Source organism: Sceloporus undulatus, chromosome 1, assembly GCF_019175285.1.
Source record: "Sceloporus undulatus isolate JIND9_A2432 ecotype Alabama chromosome 1, SceUnd_v1.1, whole genome shotgun sequence".
Lineage (NCBI taxonomy): Eukaryota > Metazoa > Chordata > Lepidosauria > Squamata > Phrynosomatidae > Sceloporus > Sceloporus undulatus.
The window spans coordinates 216,183,597-216,203,004 of NC_056522.1; the positions used below are offsets into that span (position 1 = coordinate 216,183,597).

At 42.5% G+C, this 19,408-nt stretch overlaps 1 protein-coding gene across 3 annotated transcripts in view; it reads left to right on the forward strand.

Moving 5' to 3' along the window:
* ITGB6 (integrin subunit beta 6) overlaps positions 1–19,408 on the forward strand; it is a 98,557-nt gene that overhangs the window by 76,229 nt on the left and 2,920 nt on the right. For all 3 annotated transcript variants that reach the window (XM_042446877.1, XM_042446878.1, XM_042446879.1), the window contains 4 exons: positions 2,137–2,359; positions 5,409–5,506; positions 11,798–11,917; positions 13,021–13,187. In XM_042446877.1, coding sequence (XP_042302811.1) covers positions 2,137–2,359; positions 5,409–5,506; positions 11,798–11,917; positions 13,021–13,187 — 608 coding nt within the window. The remainder of the gene's footprint in view (positions 1–2,136; positions 2,360–5,408; positions 5,507–11,797; positions 11,918–13,020; positions 13,188–19,408) is intronic.

A 19,408-nucleotide genomic window follows, 5' to 3' on the forward strand; every position in this document is an offset into this window, starting at 1 on the left:
TTATCTGTTCTTAAGTATGACATATGAGGGCAGAGGCATCACCAGGTGGGTGAACGGTGTGTAGACCGCACTGACTGACCCCTCGGAGGGCTGAAGACCTGGTGGGGTGACCCAAGGCCTTTGCTGCCTCTTGTGGGAGTGGGGTCTGCTACCTCCCGGCAATGCTTCCTGGGTCTGAGTGGGCTGCTGGCCAAGTAGGAAAGGGAGTTCCCCAAAATGTCTGCCAAGTAGGAGCAACAGCACCCCACCCCCCATCATCAGAGGTGGCCTGGTTGGCAGATGGGGCCAGTTGGGTATGTGCCAGGCAGCCTGGAAGTGAAACTTGAATCACTACACTGGGGAGACACCAACCACAGTGGCACCACTGTGTCAAAATTGTACTGCAATTAGAACATACATTTTTGTTCATTTTTCTTGTAAACATTTTAGGTGGCTCAGAAACTGAACTGAGATGATAAGTGGGGTTACATTAATATCTTAGAAAAGCAACCTTAGCCAGTGGTTTCTAAAAACCATAAATGACAAATGCTGCTAAATAAATAAATAGTGTCTGGATTGGATTTTCAGCAGATGTAACACCATATACTCCGTTTATGTTCTTAACTTTGATAGACTTTACATGGTGGTTTTGGAACATTTGCAAAGGCTCCTATCATGTATTCCTTTACCTGGGAGTGGCTGGGATTCTGTCTTCCTCCTTTTTAAACCATTGCAGTGGTTGGTATTCCTTTCCTCCCTCAACAACAAAATGCCCCCTGACTTATTGTTGAGTTGTTACAACCCTTCCCAGTCCCAACCATTCTGAGCATGGTGGAGAATAGGGGAGAAATGAGAGAAGTGTCCGGCTATGTCCCAGTAACCCCATACAGCAGACTTCAGCAGATGATGTAATTATTCTTTGTCTGGCTACCAGGATATAGCCAAACACTTCTTCAGTTGCTTCAGCAGGTCTATGATAAGTTCAGGGGCAGCCAGCTATTCTATTCTTACCTATACATGATTTGAGTCAGTAAATGCCACTAAACCCACTTCTGAATAAACATTTCAGTCCTGAAAAGACACTTCCACAATTCTACTGTAACAGAACCATCCACTGTAACAGAACCAGCTAAGTTGTGTTCCTCAACTCGTCCTACTCACAACTCTAATTTTGGAGAATCATACAGCGGGACACTGCTGGCACCACTTTCCACAGCATGTGGAAGGCTACAATCCTAAACTCACTGAGTAATGAGCAAGCCCTTTTGAGCACTGCTTCACTGAGATGGCTGCCACACTGCAGAATTTATGCAGTTTTACATCTGTTTTAACTGTCATGGCTCAGTGCTACAGAATTTGGAGTTGTACAATTTTCAGTTGCAGTCTGTTGTAGCACCAGAGCTCTATGGCAGAGAAGGTTAATATCTCACAAAACTACAACCCAAATGCCATAGCATTAAGCCATCACAGCTAAAGTGGTCAAAGTGCATTAATTCTGCAGTGCAGATGCAGCCTTACTTAAAAATACATTCAGGTAGCATTGTGCTATGTTGTGTGGAACAGATCATAATTTGTATCAAGACAGCTCTGCCTTTGAAAATAAAAGTGTAAAAGCAAGGGTTTGTTTCAGTTGGTCACCCACCATTCCAGAGGCAGCTTTTATCATATCATTCTCCACTAACAGTTTTTGCTCCTTGACTTTTTTCTGTTTTGTATAAGACTGCTTTCCAAGACAGGGAGTCCTATGAAACTCCAAAACTTTCTCACTATTCAGTGATTTTAGTTGGCCATAATATTGTGATAATGCAGTGCTCAGGATTTCTTCAAATTATGTAACTACTTGGGTACCATTTTAAAAAAAGATTAGAAAGAGTAAGAATTGAAGGGTGGAGGGGCTGTGATGGTGTCTGCATGAGCCAATTACACCACAGTGAGGTACCCTGCCAAGTGATCAGTGTTGGATGCCTCACTTTTGACCTCAGCAGGGTGTGTGCACAGAAAGCTGGCGAACACCACTGCAGAGTCAGAGGTAACGGGGATAATCCGGAGCAGCCGCCCATAATATTCTGGCTGGTGTAGATGAGTTCTGAGTTATTTGGAGCACTGGAAACTTGAAATGGATAGAAATCAATAACTAATTTTCATGGTCTCCTTCAGGTAATGGAGACTGCGACTGCAACAAGTGTATCTGCCACAATGGCTGGACAGGGGAGTACTGTAACTGCACCACAGCCATTGACAGTTGTATTTCTGAAGGTGGGATAGTCTGCAGTGAGAGAGGTGAATGCATTTGTGGGAAATGTGTGTGTACACATCCTGGGGTTTCAGGAAACACATGTGAAAAATACCCTACCTACAGTGATCCTTGCACTTCCAAAAGGTAAATAAGTAGTCTTACATATGCTTATAAATGTCTGGTTCCATCAAATGTTCACAGGAATATTGAAGAGGTGCTGAGTGTGGTTCACAATATCCTGCTGGCTTTTATTTTTTTACTGCTGACTCAAATCTGAATACATTTTTTCTTGACTGGTGATGTACCATCCCTATGACATGTATAGGTACTATTACACTTCCTCATTTCACATTATTATGGGGTTCAAGCTAACAGTTGTTGTTCCACAGGGATCAGGGTCATAACTTAGTGTTTGGAAGCTGAGAGGCAAGAGGAGCAAATGTCAAAATGCATAGCTACTACTATCTTGTCGGTCAAAGCAGGGCCTGGGGTAGGGCAAGCCACAGAAGAAAGACCCCACTGGCTAGAGACCCAGGGTAATGTCCTTCTCAGTCCAGTGGGTAACTAAATCCCTGAAAGAATAATAGAACTTGAGGAATTTTTATAAGACTAGTGCTGAGCATAAGGGTAAGGGGCTAACGCAACATTATGTACAGCCTACCATCAAGATCTAATCATACATCGCCAAGGTTGTTTGCAGAAGACCTGTAAGGCTTTCTGATTTTAAATGTAAAGAGATTAAGAGAGCCAACATGATGCAGTGGTTTAAGTGTTGGCATAGCACACTGGAAGACCAGGGTATGAATCCCTGCTTGGCTATGAGAACCTACTGGGTGACCTTGGGCAAATTACACTCTTGGCTTCAGAAAAAGGCAAGTGCAAACTTCCTCTGAACAAATTCTGCCAAGAAAGCCCCATGATAGTGTCGCCTTAAGCTCTCTGTATGTCAAAAATGACTTGAAGGCATACAACAACAAAGGATCTACTAGCAACCGCATCAGCAAGAAACCTCTGCTGTAGCTAGGCTTGTGTTAATCATTGATTTCCCAACCTCAAATTTCCTCATCAAGAGAATGAATAGCTCACTTTCGATCGGGTCTTTGTACAGCTCTGCTAGCTATTTTTAACAGGTTCCCTGATTGATAGTAACTTACATATAGATTTTTATATATCTAAATCAGGGCCACCTTCACCATCAGCTAGTGTCAAATGGCCTTCTCCAAAAGCAGACCTGAGGAGATTCACGAAAGAGCAACACAGTGTTAGTCATTTAACATATGAAAAATGTTGCCAAGAGAAGGAAGATGAACTTGTGAACTTTTCTGCCAAATTCCTTTGGCTGGCCTATGTTCCTTGGCTTTGGGAGCATGGTAAGAGGGGAGTCCCTTTCTTTTCTCTGCCTCAGGCTGGCCTTGATCCTGGTGGTATACACTTCATGGTGTTCAGTGGATCATTTACTCTGCCCTCTAAACCACAGGTCAGTGTGTGGCTTTGGTTAGCAGACCTCAATATTCTAGTAGAAAACAAAAGCACTTCCTTCAAGCTTGAAGTCTACACGACCCTTAGCCTAAAGTAAGTGGTGAGATCTAAAGATGGGGGGAGGGGGTATATCAGTGGTGAAATCTAAATGGAGGGAGTAGCTGGGGTGAGATGTAAACTGGGAAATTTTCTGATTCATACTTCCATTTTTTAACCAATCACAACATTAGCTCTTAGGAGAGCTTATCTTTGTAGTTGCCACAAGCAAAATAATAATAATAATTTTAAAAAATCAGCGTGATTATCATTTGCTATTTGATGTTCTTTTGTTGCCTGTTTTATCATACCATTTCCTGTATTCCTATGTATTTTATATGTATTATCCTATTATTTCTTAGATTGTATGCCATAGGCAGGTTTACTCTTATATATTTATTGTTTTATGTACAGCGCTGTGCAAATCTACAGTGCTAAATAAATAAATAAATAAATAAATAATATTTAAAAATAAATTTCAAATCTCAATTTAAATGCTTAATTCAAAAGGAGTCAAAATACAAATCTGTTCTTCTCTTTAATAATGTGGACTTCAAAAATGGAATATTTGACAAATATGTTTCAACTCTGATGAGCTGATTGTGATCTTTAAGGAATACACAGTTGTACAAAAACAAAAAACAAATGTAAATTTTTGCACATCCACCAAGTGCTTAAAATTCAGCCCATACTGCTGTAATGCTGTGGTTTGCCTTCTAACTTCAAAGAAGTGCTGCATGTTATGATATTAGGCATGTCGTTTGTTGGCACAATTGTTTATAGGATCATGCTTGCATTCCTTGAACTCATACAAGTTCGTTATAAGATTAGTAATTTTTTTCTGATAGTTTGCATGAACATTTGATGTCATTAATTATTTCTTCATCCAGGAAGCTCAGGCTTGGTGGCAAAGCAAGATGGATATTTAATGTTTTCTGCTAACCTTTGTGGGTGTTAAAATCAATTCAGGTTTTGTTTTCTTTTGTGCTTAAATGTTTTAGCCACTTTACACTGAATTGAATTATGCTATGTCTAAATCTTTTCATAAACTATCCTGTTTTATTTTATATACATTTACACCTTATATAAAATGTGAGTAATATCTAAGAGCAGAGCTTGGCAATTACTTTTAAGATGGTGGAATAGCATGGACCCTGAGTACCATCGTACCAACTGAACATATTTGTGCTCTACACTGTGGTTGAAGCCTTGATATCTACATAAAGTAGATTTGGGAAGCTTGATAGCTTAATTTCTTTGTAACTGTCTTCCGTTCTGGAACAATCAGTATGAATATATTAATAAAACAAAAAACATAATAGAACTTTTTAACATATTTTAGATAGGAAGAACCTTCTTTTTGACTAATGATGTTCTGATCTATAGAAATTGTTTTAACTTTTTCTAGATAGGAAAAACCCTCAATTTGATTAATGTTGCTTTGTTTTGTTTAATATCTAATGATAAATTAAGAGAAAAGAAATATTAGAGTTTGCCTTAAGCTCACAGGGTCATTATTCTATTTTTAAATGCAGTGAATATAAATTAATGATTATTACTAACTGATCCCAGCAGATATTTTATAAGATACTTTTAAAGATGAAGATTGTTTTCCCTTTTCTTTGGTGCTTTGTTGTAATGGACAGAGATTGATGAGCTGTTAAATCATTTTTCTCAGGAATTGCGTGGAATGTTATTTAACATCTAATGATCAGTCACAGGAAGACTGCACTGAAATATGTAAACTGGTTGATGCCACTGTCAATAGTGAAGAAGGTCTGTACATTCTTCATTTAATTTATTGCTTTGGCCTTATTAGTCATACTAGTAGGTTTCTTAGATGCAGTAGATTTATTAGGTGCACGCATTATTCATACATTTTTTTTGCAGTTTTCCCCAATCTGGCATACTATAGATGTGTTGGAATACAAATCCCATCAAACACAGAGAGCATGTTTAATGAATGCCTTTTAATTACTTTTTCCTCCCCTAATTATCTTCTAAAAATTTAGTCTAACTCCAGTTGCTAGTCCCAACTATCATAGACCCATTGAAGTAATGGGATTTCTGTAAGTGTTGACATTCCATATTAAACTGAGGTACAGTGTATGAGAAATACTGCCCTGTGGGCAAGGTGCATGATATTGCGATGGCCAGAAAACTCCAGATGTTCTACCAAAATTATCTGGACCCATTTCAACCTGGTTCCAGTCCAGAGCACAGGTAAAAGATGGTAGGGAGTGGTAGCCTGTTGATCTTCCTGAATCTTTTAGATGCTTTTGATACCCACTAATCATGATATCTTACTGAAACAGTTCCAATGAATTAAAGTAAGAGGTGCTGTATTATGGTTCTTCCTCTCCTATCTGTGGTGTTGGGTCAAGTGAGTAGCACTGGAGGATTCCTGCTCAGCCCCATTAAGCTATAGAATAGTGTCACAGGGTTCCATCTTGTCTCCCATGGATTCAACATCTATATGAATCCACAGGGGTGGGCTGATAAGGAGTTTTGAGGTGGGGTGCTATCAGTATGGTGATGACACCCTGCTTTGTGTGTGTTGTGTGTCTTCAAGTTGTTTCCAATCTATGGCTACCCTAAAGCAAACCTATCATCATATTTTCTTGGGAAGTTTCTTCAGAGGGGGTTTGTCCTTGCCATCCTTTAAGGCTTAGACTGTGTGACTTGCCCAAGCTCATCCAGTAGGCTTTCATGGCTGAGCAGGGATTCAAAGTCATAGTCCAACATTCAAACCATTAGAACACGCTGGCTCTCAACATCTGTACAGTCAACTCCAACAATGACACCCAACTCTACTTCACTTTATTGTTGGAGTTGGCTGGGACTATACAGATGCTGGAGGAGGGCCAGTAAACTAAAGTGGAATCCTGATAAGATGTAGGCTATGTGGACTGATAGTTTTCAAATCCAGAAATTTGGCAGGTAGGCTTCGTTCTCCTGAAGGAACAAGTGTATAGCTTAGGAGTACTCATAGATCCCTCTCTTATGTTTATTGCACAGTCTCCGGGCATATGATGGGAGTGGAAGGAAAGGGAGCAGGATGGGAACAGAATGGGGCAAGGAATACATTTTACCGCATGCCAGAATGCTGCCGAAGGTTCTCATGTTCTGAAGCGTTCTTGAAAATCACCTCTTCTGGGATAGATCTGGAATGGAATGGGAACTTCTGGTGGCATTGGCGGCATTCCGGCATGCGGTAAAATGCGTCCCTTGCCCCTTTATCTTCCCATCCCACTCCCTTTCGTTCCGCCCCTATCACATCCCTGGGGGCTGTGCGATAAACTTAAATGTCACTGGATTTCCAAGTGGACCCCATGGCTCAGACTTATTAGTGCCAACTCTGACTGGTGCACCAACTGTGTCATCTTTCCTGTACACAGATAACTTAGCTACAGTAGTCTATGTACTGGTAACTTCCTGATTAAACTACTACAATATGCTGTACATGGGGCTGTCCAAAGTTCCAGTTAGTGCAAAACGGAACAGCAACATCAGAGTATCACATAAACAGATCATAACACTGGTTGTAATGGAGCTGCATGGGCTGCCCATTCACTTGCAGTATGAATCCAAGTTGCTGGTGTTGACATTCAAAGCCTTAAATGGCTTGGGACCTCAATTCTTGAAGGAGTGTCTCTCCCTATATACACCTGCCTGAGAACTGAGATCTTCTGGAGGGGCTTTCTTTCATGCTCCACTAGTGAAAGCAGTGTATCACACGGGGACATTGGAGAGGGCTTTCTCCACTGGCACCTCGTCTATTGAATGTCTTTCTCTTGGAGGCCCAACCTTGAGTTTTGTTTTTGTTTTGATGCCAAGAATGCAATCAATTTACCAAGATGACAGAGGGCCAGCTGCAGCAACACTAGGCTAGCTGAATCCAACCCACTTAGAAATGCTAGAAATTATTTGGGACTCTTTAGCCTTGTCCTAGTTTTGTAATGGCATAACATTTATATCCATGAATTGGAGGAATATTCATTCTGGCAGTTTGCCCCATCCCTTGCTTCACTCCATCCAGTTTTTGGTTATTCTGCTGGCTGACACCAACTAGCAAAGCAGTTGTGCCAGCAGATCCTGGTGGAAGAGGGTTAAGCTGACAAAAGTGCAATTAAATCAGCATAAGAAATTTCTGCCTATTTCTGTTACCCCTCAAAAAAAAAAACTAGCACAATTTGAGTTAGGATTGCCCTCTTAGTTTATAGTAACTCAGGAGGCATTTTTATATTCTCTTATGCCCCCTGCCTCAAAGGTTTATGCAATAATCTTACTGAAATTAGTAGACATTCCCAGTGAAAACCTGGTTTTAAATGACCAAGAATTACTGGCCTGTTACAGACTGCCAAAATAAAGCTGCTTCAGGTCTCTTTGGAGGTATGCTGTTTAAATGATGCATGCATCCTAAGAATCTGGAAGCTGCACCAAAAGCTGCACTCCGGTGCTTAGGAATGGAGTGTGGCTTTGGCACAACCTCCGGACTCTTAGGACCCATGCATCATTTAAATAGCATACCTCCAAAGAGACCCGAAGCAGCTTTATTTTGGCAGTCTGTAACAGGCTACAGTATCTATAATTGATATGAAGGAAAAAGGAGGTTTAAAAAGAAACCTGTGACACAAAGTTGTCTATTAACTCTATTTGCAACGTCAACAAATATGAATACCAGGCATAACTATAGTTCCTGAAGTCAGGCAAGCTGATCAAGGTTGCTGTTGACACTCCATACACATGATCTCACTTTTAGATCAGACATATATAATAATCAGGTCAAACACCCAAATTAGGTGTATTTAGTATAACTTCATCTCTGATGTTGGTTGCCCCAGATTGCTAAGAACATTCATGACTGAAAACACTCTAGGGATCTTGGCATTTCATTTAAACAAAAATTACTATAGATAAAAAGCTTAGCAATATATTTCTTCAGAGCCTGATAATACTTGAGTGAAGGAAAGTGAAACAACTGAGGCCTCATCTGCACTGCAGAAATAATGCAGTTTGAAAACGCCTAATTGCCACAGCCCCATCCTGTGGAATCCTGGGATTTGTAATTTGTTTTGGCAGCAGAGCATTCTGATACAGAAGGCTAAATATCTCACAAAACTACAAATCCCATGCATAGCATTGGGCCATGGCAGTTAAAGCAATGTAAAACTACATTATTTCTGCAGCGTAGATCACGTCTATGTCAAATGTAAAACCATTATTGAATGTAGACTTAAATGCAATCATTATTTTACCAACATTTCACAGAAGCAAATAGGGACATGTGGCCAAGCAACATAAGAAAGTAGTCAAGATAGAAACATTATAATGAGGAAGAGCGCACAAGCAAGGAAAGATTACAGCAGTTTGCTTTTGCCTAAGCTTGACTGGCAAGGGCAAGATCACACCTCTTCCTCTGCTTCTCCCACCTATCCGCTGTGTTAATTGCATACAACTTTTGTACTTTGAAATCAGTTTGTAGCAGTTGAAGTAAATTGAGAATGAAGGAGGAAGGTGTGAGGAGGGAAGAGAAAATGGAACATATTTATAGGATCTGAAAAAGTGAAAAGACAGAGCATTAATCAGGATTGCCTCTACCAAATCAGGTCAGGTTGGTGAGTATGTTAATTCTAGCTGGATTAGGTCCATTGAATTAAAGGCAATTTCATAAATAAACATCTATATAAATACTGACTAAGGGGTTTATTCTAGCTAGGACTTACCACTGGATTTAAGCCATGTGCAATAGACATCTTCCTATATGCGTATTTTAAAAGGATTGTCTTGATAGGGAGCAATGTCACTGGATCAGCAAAGACCAAATGGACTCTCAAGTAGAAGGGTAATAGAGCAAGCAAAGTAAACAATCCCTTCTCATAGAAATAAGTACAGGAATGAAAGGAAAGATCAGTGGGTAGCATTGACAACTGAAGTATGTTAGGCTCTGCTATGGCAGGGGGTTGGACTGGATGGCCCTTGCGGTTTCTTCCAACTCTATGATTCTATGATTAGAAGAGCTCCTAACATGTATTTGTTTTCTCTGTCTTTTTCTAAACATAGATTGAGATTTTAGCTCCTCTTCTTTAAATACAGTGGGCCCTTGGTATTTACTCAGGTTTTGTTCCAGGAATCCCCATGGATGACAAAATCCATGGATATTCAAGTCCCTTTACATACAGTGGATAGTGAAATGGTGACCCTTATATCAAATGGCAAAATCAAGGTTTGCTTTTGGGAATTTAAATATTTTTTAAATATTTTCAATTTGGGGATGCTTGAATCTATGGTTCAAGAATCTGTGGATACCGAAGGTCAACTGTATTTATTGAAGTTTTGTATTTACGGAGTTACAGATTTTAGGTTTTAGATTTTTAAAATATTAATTAGTATTTAGCTGTTTTTGTATGTTTGTTTTATTACTGTGATGCATATTTTAGAAGCTGCCTTGAGATATATTTTTGCCTTAAAACTGGTAGATAAATAACCACAAGGTGGGGAGCAGCCAGAGGGTATCTAGACATATGGTGTAGTTGTTCTCCTTTCCAGGACCTGGGAATCTAGCATTGTGGCCCAAGAGCTTTCAAATGAGATGGCAGCTTACTCAGATTCAGCCTGCTGGCAACTGCTTGTATTGAGTGTGCATAAAGCCAACCCTATTACCTTTCCACTCATCTGTTGTAATTCCTCAGTGATTGAATATTGGCATAATACTCCCATTTTCATGACTGATTTGGACTTCAGAACCCACAGTCCCTCAGCCAGAATAGCGACTGGGGTTTTTAAAAAAATAAATTTCATTTAAATTTTTAAAAAATATGATGGGTGAGATGCAGTGAAGTTTATTTGTTGACACAACTGCCCCTGTTAGAAGATCCCCAAAAGTATGATTTCTCCTTTCCCTTGGAGTCCCTTGCACACCCTCAGAACCATCCCCAGGGTTGGGAATCCATCCAGAATATATTTTCAAGGGGCACGGGAGGCTTCAGTGGACAGAGAGACAAAGTCTGATTGCATAAACTGAACTCTCACATGATGTTAAACTTCATTTAAATCTTGGCCAAAATGTCTAACACAGACAATAAGTTCCACTAACACTGCTGGTATTCACAATTTTCTCAAAGTACGTAAGGAGTTTGCAATTTACAGGCACTTTACTTGGAATTATCCTGATAGTACTTTTGCAATGACCATCCTAAGAAGTTTTTCAGATTTCAGTGAGGCCTACCTTTTTTTTGTTTTTGTTTTTGTTTAAAGCATTTGGCAAATTGTGGACAAGACATAGTGCCTCTGGTAGTTATTGGCATAATAGAAGGAAGTTTCAGATTCCTTTCTTGTTTCTTTTTGTAGTCTGTCACTGTAACCTCACCCATACTTCACCCCATCTAGGGCCTCTTGAATGTTCAAGTGTTTCCTTATTTTGGAAAATAGAAGCAACCCTTGTCTACACAGCTGGGAAGATCTTTGTTTCATCTTAGTCTTTGTAAAATTCACATTTCACTTAACAGCATTAGAATTATCTAAGAGCTTGAGCATTGTTAGGATATCACAATTAATGTCACACTATTCTTTATAACAGTACTTTGTCAGCAATAAATCGCAGCCCTTTTGAAAAGGATCGGTATCCTTTTGATTCGGAAATATGGTACACATAGAAACATAGTCTAGACTATGTAGACTATATAGTAGCAAAAAGACAAAGAGAACATATTGTTTACTTTGTACTATAATCAGGGCTATTATATTCCCTAGATAGCTATGGAAACTCTCTTGGAAGCCTTTCCAATTCACTGACTTTTAAATTACTGTAGCCTTGATGGGTGTTCTTGATGGTCAACACAGATTTACAACACCTGGATCTTCTCATCTGAAACCTAAGAGCAAAGTGGAACAAAAACAAGGAAAACCTTTTTAGTGGTAGAGTATTGTGTGGAATTCTTTTAGGTATTTTAGCTTTCTTCCTTAGTGACTGCTGAAAGCAGCCCAATGTTTTAAATCCTTTGGTGTGTATAGTGACTGCTTGATGAATGGATCTTGATCTGAAAAATGGGTTGTATTCCCTCACAGAGGCTGTGAAGGATAAATTTGTTCCTTGTTCGTTACAAGGAGAAAATGACTCTGTTATTACATTTCTAATGGCAACTGATGAACATGGGAAAGTAACAATCCACAGCATAAAGCAAAAAGGTATGACACTTAAGCTTAATAAATCACATCATACGTATAGTGCTAAGGCTGGATGAATCTGTCACTTTCATTTTTCCCCACATTCTTTTTTTTTTTAAACTGAATTTATCTTTGTCTCAGATATAAAGAATTTTGTAAATATTGGTTAATTCTTCAATAACAAATGAAAACAAAGTTCTCTGTCATTGGCGCCATCCAGTTTGACTAGGTTCTAGCATGAAAATGACTTTTTTTTTGTAGCTGTTAAAAACAAGGAGGCTGTCAGGAAATAAAAGAAATGGCAAACACTAAACAGGTATACAAGGAGTTAAATGCCAATTTTTAAAGAGTTAAGCTCTTTTAATCCCAAATCTGGATAGAACAATTTATCTGTTTCTATTTCTCTTAAATTAAATTTTAAACAAATCTCAAGTTCTTTCTATCCCAAACATATAAAAATGTGCAATGGTTTGCACATTCATGTTTTAAAAAGAACTGAAACACAAATCCTCACCCTGAAGCAGTTGTACTCAACCTTGCGCCAGTGGAACTTTGCTCAGATAGGTGTAATTCCTCCTTCTCACTGTATCTCACTCCCCATGAAATCATCAGCAGGTGATATGGGACTTTTAGAGAGTTATGCTTCCATCTACATGCAATTTTATTGCATAACCCAGTTAAGTTTTAGGAATAATTCTGCAACTATGAAAGTGCTCCTAAAACCTTTATTCCTAGTGGCTGTTCATGAAAAGCACTCTGGATAGGAAATGGTGAAGATTCTGAACCCAGTACTGGGCTTATTTTTAGTTACTACCTTTTGATCCTAGTGATTTCCTGTAAGTGCACACAGTGGCTGCTCCATTTATTTTAATGCAAGATGTAGCTTCACGTGTGTTTTCTTTATGCAAATGGAATAGCTTCCTCTACTAAGGTGAATGAGACTGTCTCTACTAAAGCGAATGAGACACATAGCAGCTAGGTTTGCACAAAAGAATGCATCAGGATACTTACTAGGGTGCTTATTTTTTCAATGAAAAGCATAAAGATTAAAATGTTTCATAGCTCCTTTCAAAATCATAGCAGCATCTGTAGCCATCTTCATAGATCTTCCTTTCTTTTTGCAGATTATGCCCAGCTCCCCAATATTACAATGATTGCCCTGGGTGTCTTCAGCGCAGTAGTTGTTACTGGTGTTGTCATCCTTTGTATATGGAAAATGCTTATTTCATTTCATGACCGCAAAGAAGTTGCTAAATTTGAAGCAGAGAGATCAAAGGCCAAATGGCTAACAGTAAGTCAAGTTTCATGGTGATTCTTCAATTCCAAGAACTGTTTACATGTTCAGTGTTGATTTTTTTTATTTCAGAAAATGTCTGAATATTTTTCATGGTAATCTGCTAGTTTATTATGCTACATTCCTGGATTCACAAGTAGACGTTCCTGGATTCACAATGGTTACAATTCAGATATAAGAAAAGGCTGGGGAATACTAGCATGGTTTCTTGAAAAAGCTCTAGGTGTAGAGAAAATATAGGCACGTAACAGACGAGCCGATGTGCCATGCTGGTGCCCATTTTAGGGCTAGGGACCTCACACCAACCGCACAGTCCCTAACCCTAGCACGGTGTGGTGGCCCTTCCATAGGGGCACCGCCATTTTGACGTAAGTGATGCGCAGTGTTCGCATATCGTTGCACGTCGCTTACGTAACGAGTGCACCATTGGCTCACTCGTGACATCCCCCCAGCAGCACCAAAAAAAAACCCCTGGTTTTTACGGGTTCTTTTTACTCCAGATGGACGCTGTGCAGTCTGGCAGCTGCGGCGTTCCTCTAGAGAGAAAAAAGCTGCCAGCAGGCTGCCCTTTTGGGGCAGTCTGTCCCACAGCATATTCATATCTCTTAAGAGTAATGTGGCCCCAAATTAGTTGAACAAAGGTAATTGTTACCTGGCACACCACACACAGTTCAACACTATCCCCCCCATCCTCATGGGGGCACCCATAATCTGTCCATCTGACCAGGAAAGCAACCAACAGCTGATAATGGCCCTATCCAGACCGGTGCTTTGTGCCGGCCTGGATGCATGCTTGGGTTGCCTCAGGGCATCTTTTACAGATGCCCCATAGCCCTAACACATAGCTGTAGCGGCATAATGGCTGCGCCCTGTATACACGACCGCTGCCATTATAACGCCATGGCCTCGCCACATCCAAATGGCACAGGGCGGGTGTGAGGTGTTCGCGCCGTGTCAGGCCGCTTATGGCAGCCTAACAGCGGCACTGGAAGGAGCTCCGAAAAGGAGCTCCTTCCCGGAGGGCAATTCGTTCCAGCGGCGACTAGATTGCTGCAGGAACAGCACCAGGGGGAAAGGGGCCGAGTGGCTCCTTTCTACCCTGGCTGTGGCTCCCAGGGTGTCCTGAGGCATGAAGCCCCAAGAACACCCTTTTTCTGGACCAGGGAGAAGTAGCATTTTGCCGCTTTTTCCTGGTCCCGAAAAGCACTGGATTGGGGCCTCTGGGCTGCCACTGTGGCTGCCCTGGCCTCAATATGTGGCGCAAAGGGACAGCTACAGGCTGCCCCAAAGGGGCGATCTGTATCCCGCCAATGAGTCCAAACAAAGACAAAAACACTCCACACAGAATTTGTGGAACAAGGTAAGTCTTCCAAGGAAGACTTACAGGCAAAGGCAGACGAAATCAGGAATCAGTCCAAATATAAGCCAAACAGTCAGGCTAAGAGCAAAGTCAGGCAGTCCAAGTGAAGGGTTCCAGAAGAGCAGTGTGGTCAGATGAGTTCATAATCGAAATGGTCAAGCCAAGAAATCAGAACCAAGTCAGGAAACAAGGTGCTTTCTCCAGAGAACTTCTGACAAAAGCTCTGGTGTCTTTCCCAGGCTTTTTATCATCAGTCCTAATTAGTGCAAATGGTTTTAATGAGCTGGTGTTTTTCATAAAGCCTCCCTGAGTGCTGCAGGCATGCTCTTTCTGATCTTCTCTGGCTGAAGGTAGTAGGTATGTGATCCTTCTGCTGGAGGTCTTAGGGCAGAGGCAGGGCCAGGATCAGATGCAGACCTCAGAGTTCTTCCCTGAATCCTCAGCCAGGCTGGGTTTGATATCACATCACTCTCGGTTTCCCACACTCATCTGTTCTCCTCATCTTTGTTCATCAATGAACATTGATCATGGTTAAAACTGGGCTTGCCACTTTATTTACATACACAAAGGATTTTGAATTTGAACTGACATTCCCACACACTAATGGCATATATAAATAATAATAAATAAATAATAAAAGTTTTATTTATATACCGCGCCTTCCTTGGATCAGGGCAGTTTACATACATTATACATTATACATACAATAGGTTAAAAACAAGACAGAGCATTATACAATAAAAATAAAAACAACAAGCCCCATTAGCCCATCCTCATGGCCACGGAAGAGGAGGGAGGCCCTTAGGATTTTTATGGGGGGAACACTTGCTGGAATAAAAAGGTCTTCAGATCCTTTTTAAATTGGGCCAGGGAGGTAGTCGAGCGAAGCTCGGCGGGCAGCGAGTTCCAAAGGGCCGGGGCGGCGATGGAAAAGGTCCGCCTTGTGACGGAAGAGAGCCTAGCGCCCGGCACCTTCAGTAATAGCTGCCCGGATGTTCTGAGGGTGCGGGACGGAATATACGGGGAGAGGCGGTCCTTCAGGTATCCTGGGCCCAAGCCATTTAGGGCTTTATAGGTAATCACCAACGCCTTATATTGGGCCCGGAAACGAATAGGCAGCCAGTGAAGGTCTTTCACTGTTATATGGCTGGTCCTGGAAACTCCAGTGACCAGCCTGGCTGCCATGTTTTGCACCATCTGTAGCTTCCGGGTTTGGTATAAGGGTTGCCCCATGTAGAGTACATTGCAGAAGTCCAATCTCGAGGTTACCAGGGCATGTACAACAGTTTCTAGGTCCCTCTGGGCCAGGTATGGGTGCAGCTGGCGAATAAGCCGAAGCTGATGACAGGTGCTCTTGACCGTCGCATTCACCTGAGCAGTCAGGTGAAGCGACGAATCAAGAAGCACCCCCAGACTGCGCACGGAGTCCTTCACAGGGAGCGTGACCCCGCTCAGGACAGGTGGAACCACCGTCATTCCTGGACCAGGGGAACCTATCACTAGTACCTCCGTTTTCTCTGGATTCAGCTTGAGTCGGTTTTCCCTCATCCAGCCCATTACTGACTCCAGACAGGCAACGAGAGGAGAGACGCCATCCTCAGTCACTGCATCAGTCGGAGACATAGAGAAAATGATTTGGGTGTCATCAGCGTACTGATAACCCCGCTCCCCATGTCTCCGGATGATCTCTCCCAGCGGTTTCATGTAAATGTTAAATAGCATGGGAGACAAAATGGCTCCTTGAGGGACCCCGGTTCTAAGGGCCCGCTCGTCGGAGCACACGTCTCCCAGCTGCACCATCTGGGACCTCCCAGAGAGGTAGGACCGGAACCACTGGAGCGCAGTGCCCCCGATTCCCACCTCTGCCAGGCGCCCCAGAAGGATACCATGGTCTATGGTATCGAAAGCCGCTGAGATGTCCAAGAGCACCAACAGGGACACGCTTCCCCTGTCGATGCCCAGACGGAGATCATCGACCAAGGCGACCATGGCCGTCTCAACCCCGTAACCCGCCCGGAAGCCAGTTTGAAATGAGTCCAGATAATCCGTTTCATCCAAGACCGCCTGAAGTTGGATTGCAACCGCCCTCTCGATCACCTTTCCCAAAAATGGCAGCAGTGAAACTGGCCGATAATTATTGTGTACCAGGGGGTCGAGGGAGGGCTTTTTTAAAATAGGTTTTACAATGGCCAATTTAAGTTCTGTTGGAAATTGGCCCTCCCTCAAAGATGTATTAATAATCCGGCGTAACAACGAAGTTACCGCCGGTCCCCCCTGGGCCGCTAGCCACGAGGGACAGGGATCGAGAGAGCAGGTTGTCCTCCGAACACTTCCAAGGATCTTGTCCATATCATCGGTACTCACCAACTCAAACCGATCCAGTTTAATAGAGTCCACGGAGGCTCTGGACACCTAGGTTCTGCTTGAATGTCGGCATTAAGACCTTCGCTTATCCGAGAGGTTTTATCCGCAAAAAAGTCGTTAAATCGGTCACAGCAGGCCTTAGAAGTTTCAAGGATCTGGTGCAGGGTGGGAGGGAGCTGAGTTAGCTCCCTGACCACCCTGAACAGCTCTGCCGGACGCGACTCCGCGGACACAATACGAGCACCATAGAACGAATTCTTTGCTACTCGTATTGCCTCTCCGTAGTCCTTTAACAGTTGGTCTAGGAGAGCCTTGTCGTCTAAGCAAAGGTGTTTCCGCCAACGGTACTCTAGCCGTCGCAGTTCCCGCTTCCTTGCCCGGAGATCTTCCGTGTACCAGGGCTTACATTTGGAAGCGGGCCTGAGAGGGCGCTTGGGAGCGATGCTGTGTATAGCCCTTGAAAGACCGGTATTCCAAATACCGGTGAGGGCATCAACAGAATCGCCGTCACTTCCAACCATGAACCCCTCTAGGGCTTCTTGGAACCTCTCAGGTTCCATCAGCCTTCGAGGGTGGACCATCCGAATAGGTCCACCACCCCCGGGGGGGATCTGGGTAGAGACCTTGATTTTCATCTCTACCAGGAAATGATCCGTCCATGACAGGGGGGAAATATTTGCTATTTCCGCCCACTGATTTTCCGCATCCGAACAGAAGACCAAATCGAGAGTATTACCCGCGCAATGCGTAGGACCCTGTATCAGCTGGGACAGGCCCATGGCCGCCATGGTATCCATGAATTCCCGAGCCGCACCGGATGGAACATAGCTGGCCGAGAGGGAGATGTTGAAGTCACCCAGGACAAGTAGCCTGGGCGTCTCCAACATCAGCTCCGCGACCAGCTGTGTCAGCTCGTTAAGGGAGTCCGTTAGCGGATCTGTCCCTGGCTTTTAGGAGCCCTGGTAGCGTGGTGGTTAAATGCCTGTATTGCAGCCATTCACTCAAAACCACAAGGTTGCGAGTTCAAGACCAGCAAAAGGGCCCAAGCTCACTAAGGCTTGCATCCTTCCGAGGTCGCTAAAATGAGTACCCAGACTGTTGGGGGCAAATTACCTTACTTGCTAATTAGCTTACTTGCTGTTCACCGCTATGATCTTTGGAATAGCAGTATATCAATAAAACAAATTATTATTAATTATTATTATTTTCACTCCACGAAATGCAGACTTAAAGCTATGAAGGCTCATGCTGCCAACATCTTTATTTCAGTTAGTCCCAAAGATGCTACAGGATCTCTCTACATTCTCTCCCAGAATCCCATGGTTGAGGCTTCTGGGAGCTGAAGTCCAAAATCTCTTAAAGGGCACAGTTTGGGGACCACTGCTCTACATACTGATTCTACAGACTATATATCTGAGTGCAAAGTACAGTTGGCCTTCCACATTTGCAACTTTAAATTTTATGGATTTGATTATTCACTGATTGGATTAATATGTTCTGTTTAGGAATCTCTATGTCTGTGGTGGTGAACCTATGGCATGCGTGCCAGATATGGCATGAGAAGCCATTTTTCAGGGCATGTGGAGGGCAGAGAAGAGGAGGAACAGGAGCATGCCTGGCTCTCCACTTACTTCCCAGCCATCTCAGGCCTTCAGCCGTCTCTGGAGAGTCAGCTGAAGCCCTAGGAGGATGCAAGGGGAAGAGGTCCCACCCTGGAAATCCCACCCCAGCACCAGGTAACTCCCGGTGCCAGAATGCCTTTTAGTGTGGGCACTCCATCCTTAAAAAGTTCTTCATCAGTGCTCTAGGTCTTCCAGCATCACTCTACCAGAGGCTGACCATAGTGTCACACTGGAATACCTAAATATTTCTAGAGAAAACATTTCTCTAGGCATTTGTAGATCCTCCAGTGCAATTCTATGTCAACGTCTGCCAAATGTTGGCCATAGAGTTGCAATGGAGGATCTAGAGATTCCTAGAGAGGTGTTTGCTCTGGTAAAAAAAGAGTAGGTTTTTCATTTGCAATTTTTTCACTTCCATGGGAGTCCTGTGCCCCTAACCCTGCAAATGTGGAGGGCCCACTGTTACATCTCTCAATACAGCAGATAGCCCATTCCTTGAAAATTATTTGGAATTACTTGAAGTAATGTTAAAGCTCACATTAAATAATGTTCATTTTGTCTCTGGCAAGCATGGCATTAAAGTCAGGTGTAAAAAAAACTGGAGAGAACATATTTTTATCTCTTAAGCCTTATGATCACTGTGTGCCCCACTGAGACCATATTGGGAAATGTGAAACAGAGTATAGAAAGCTGTATTCATGTCCTCCCTGTAAACTTGCTATAGGCCACTGGTTGACTACTGTGTGAACATATGGATGATTAGACAGAACCTTGGTTTGAACCAGTGTGACTCATATCATGTTCTTAACATTGGTCAATATAGCAAACACCTAGTTCCCTCAGGTTGCCTCTCTGTTTGAAAGAATACGCAA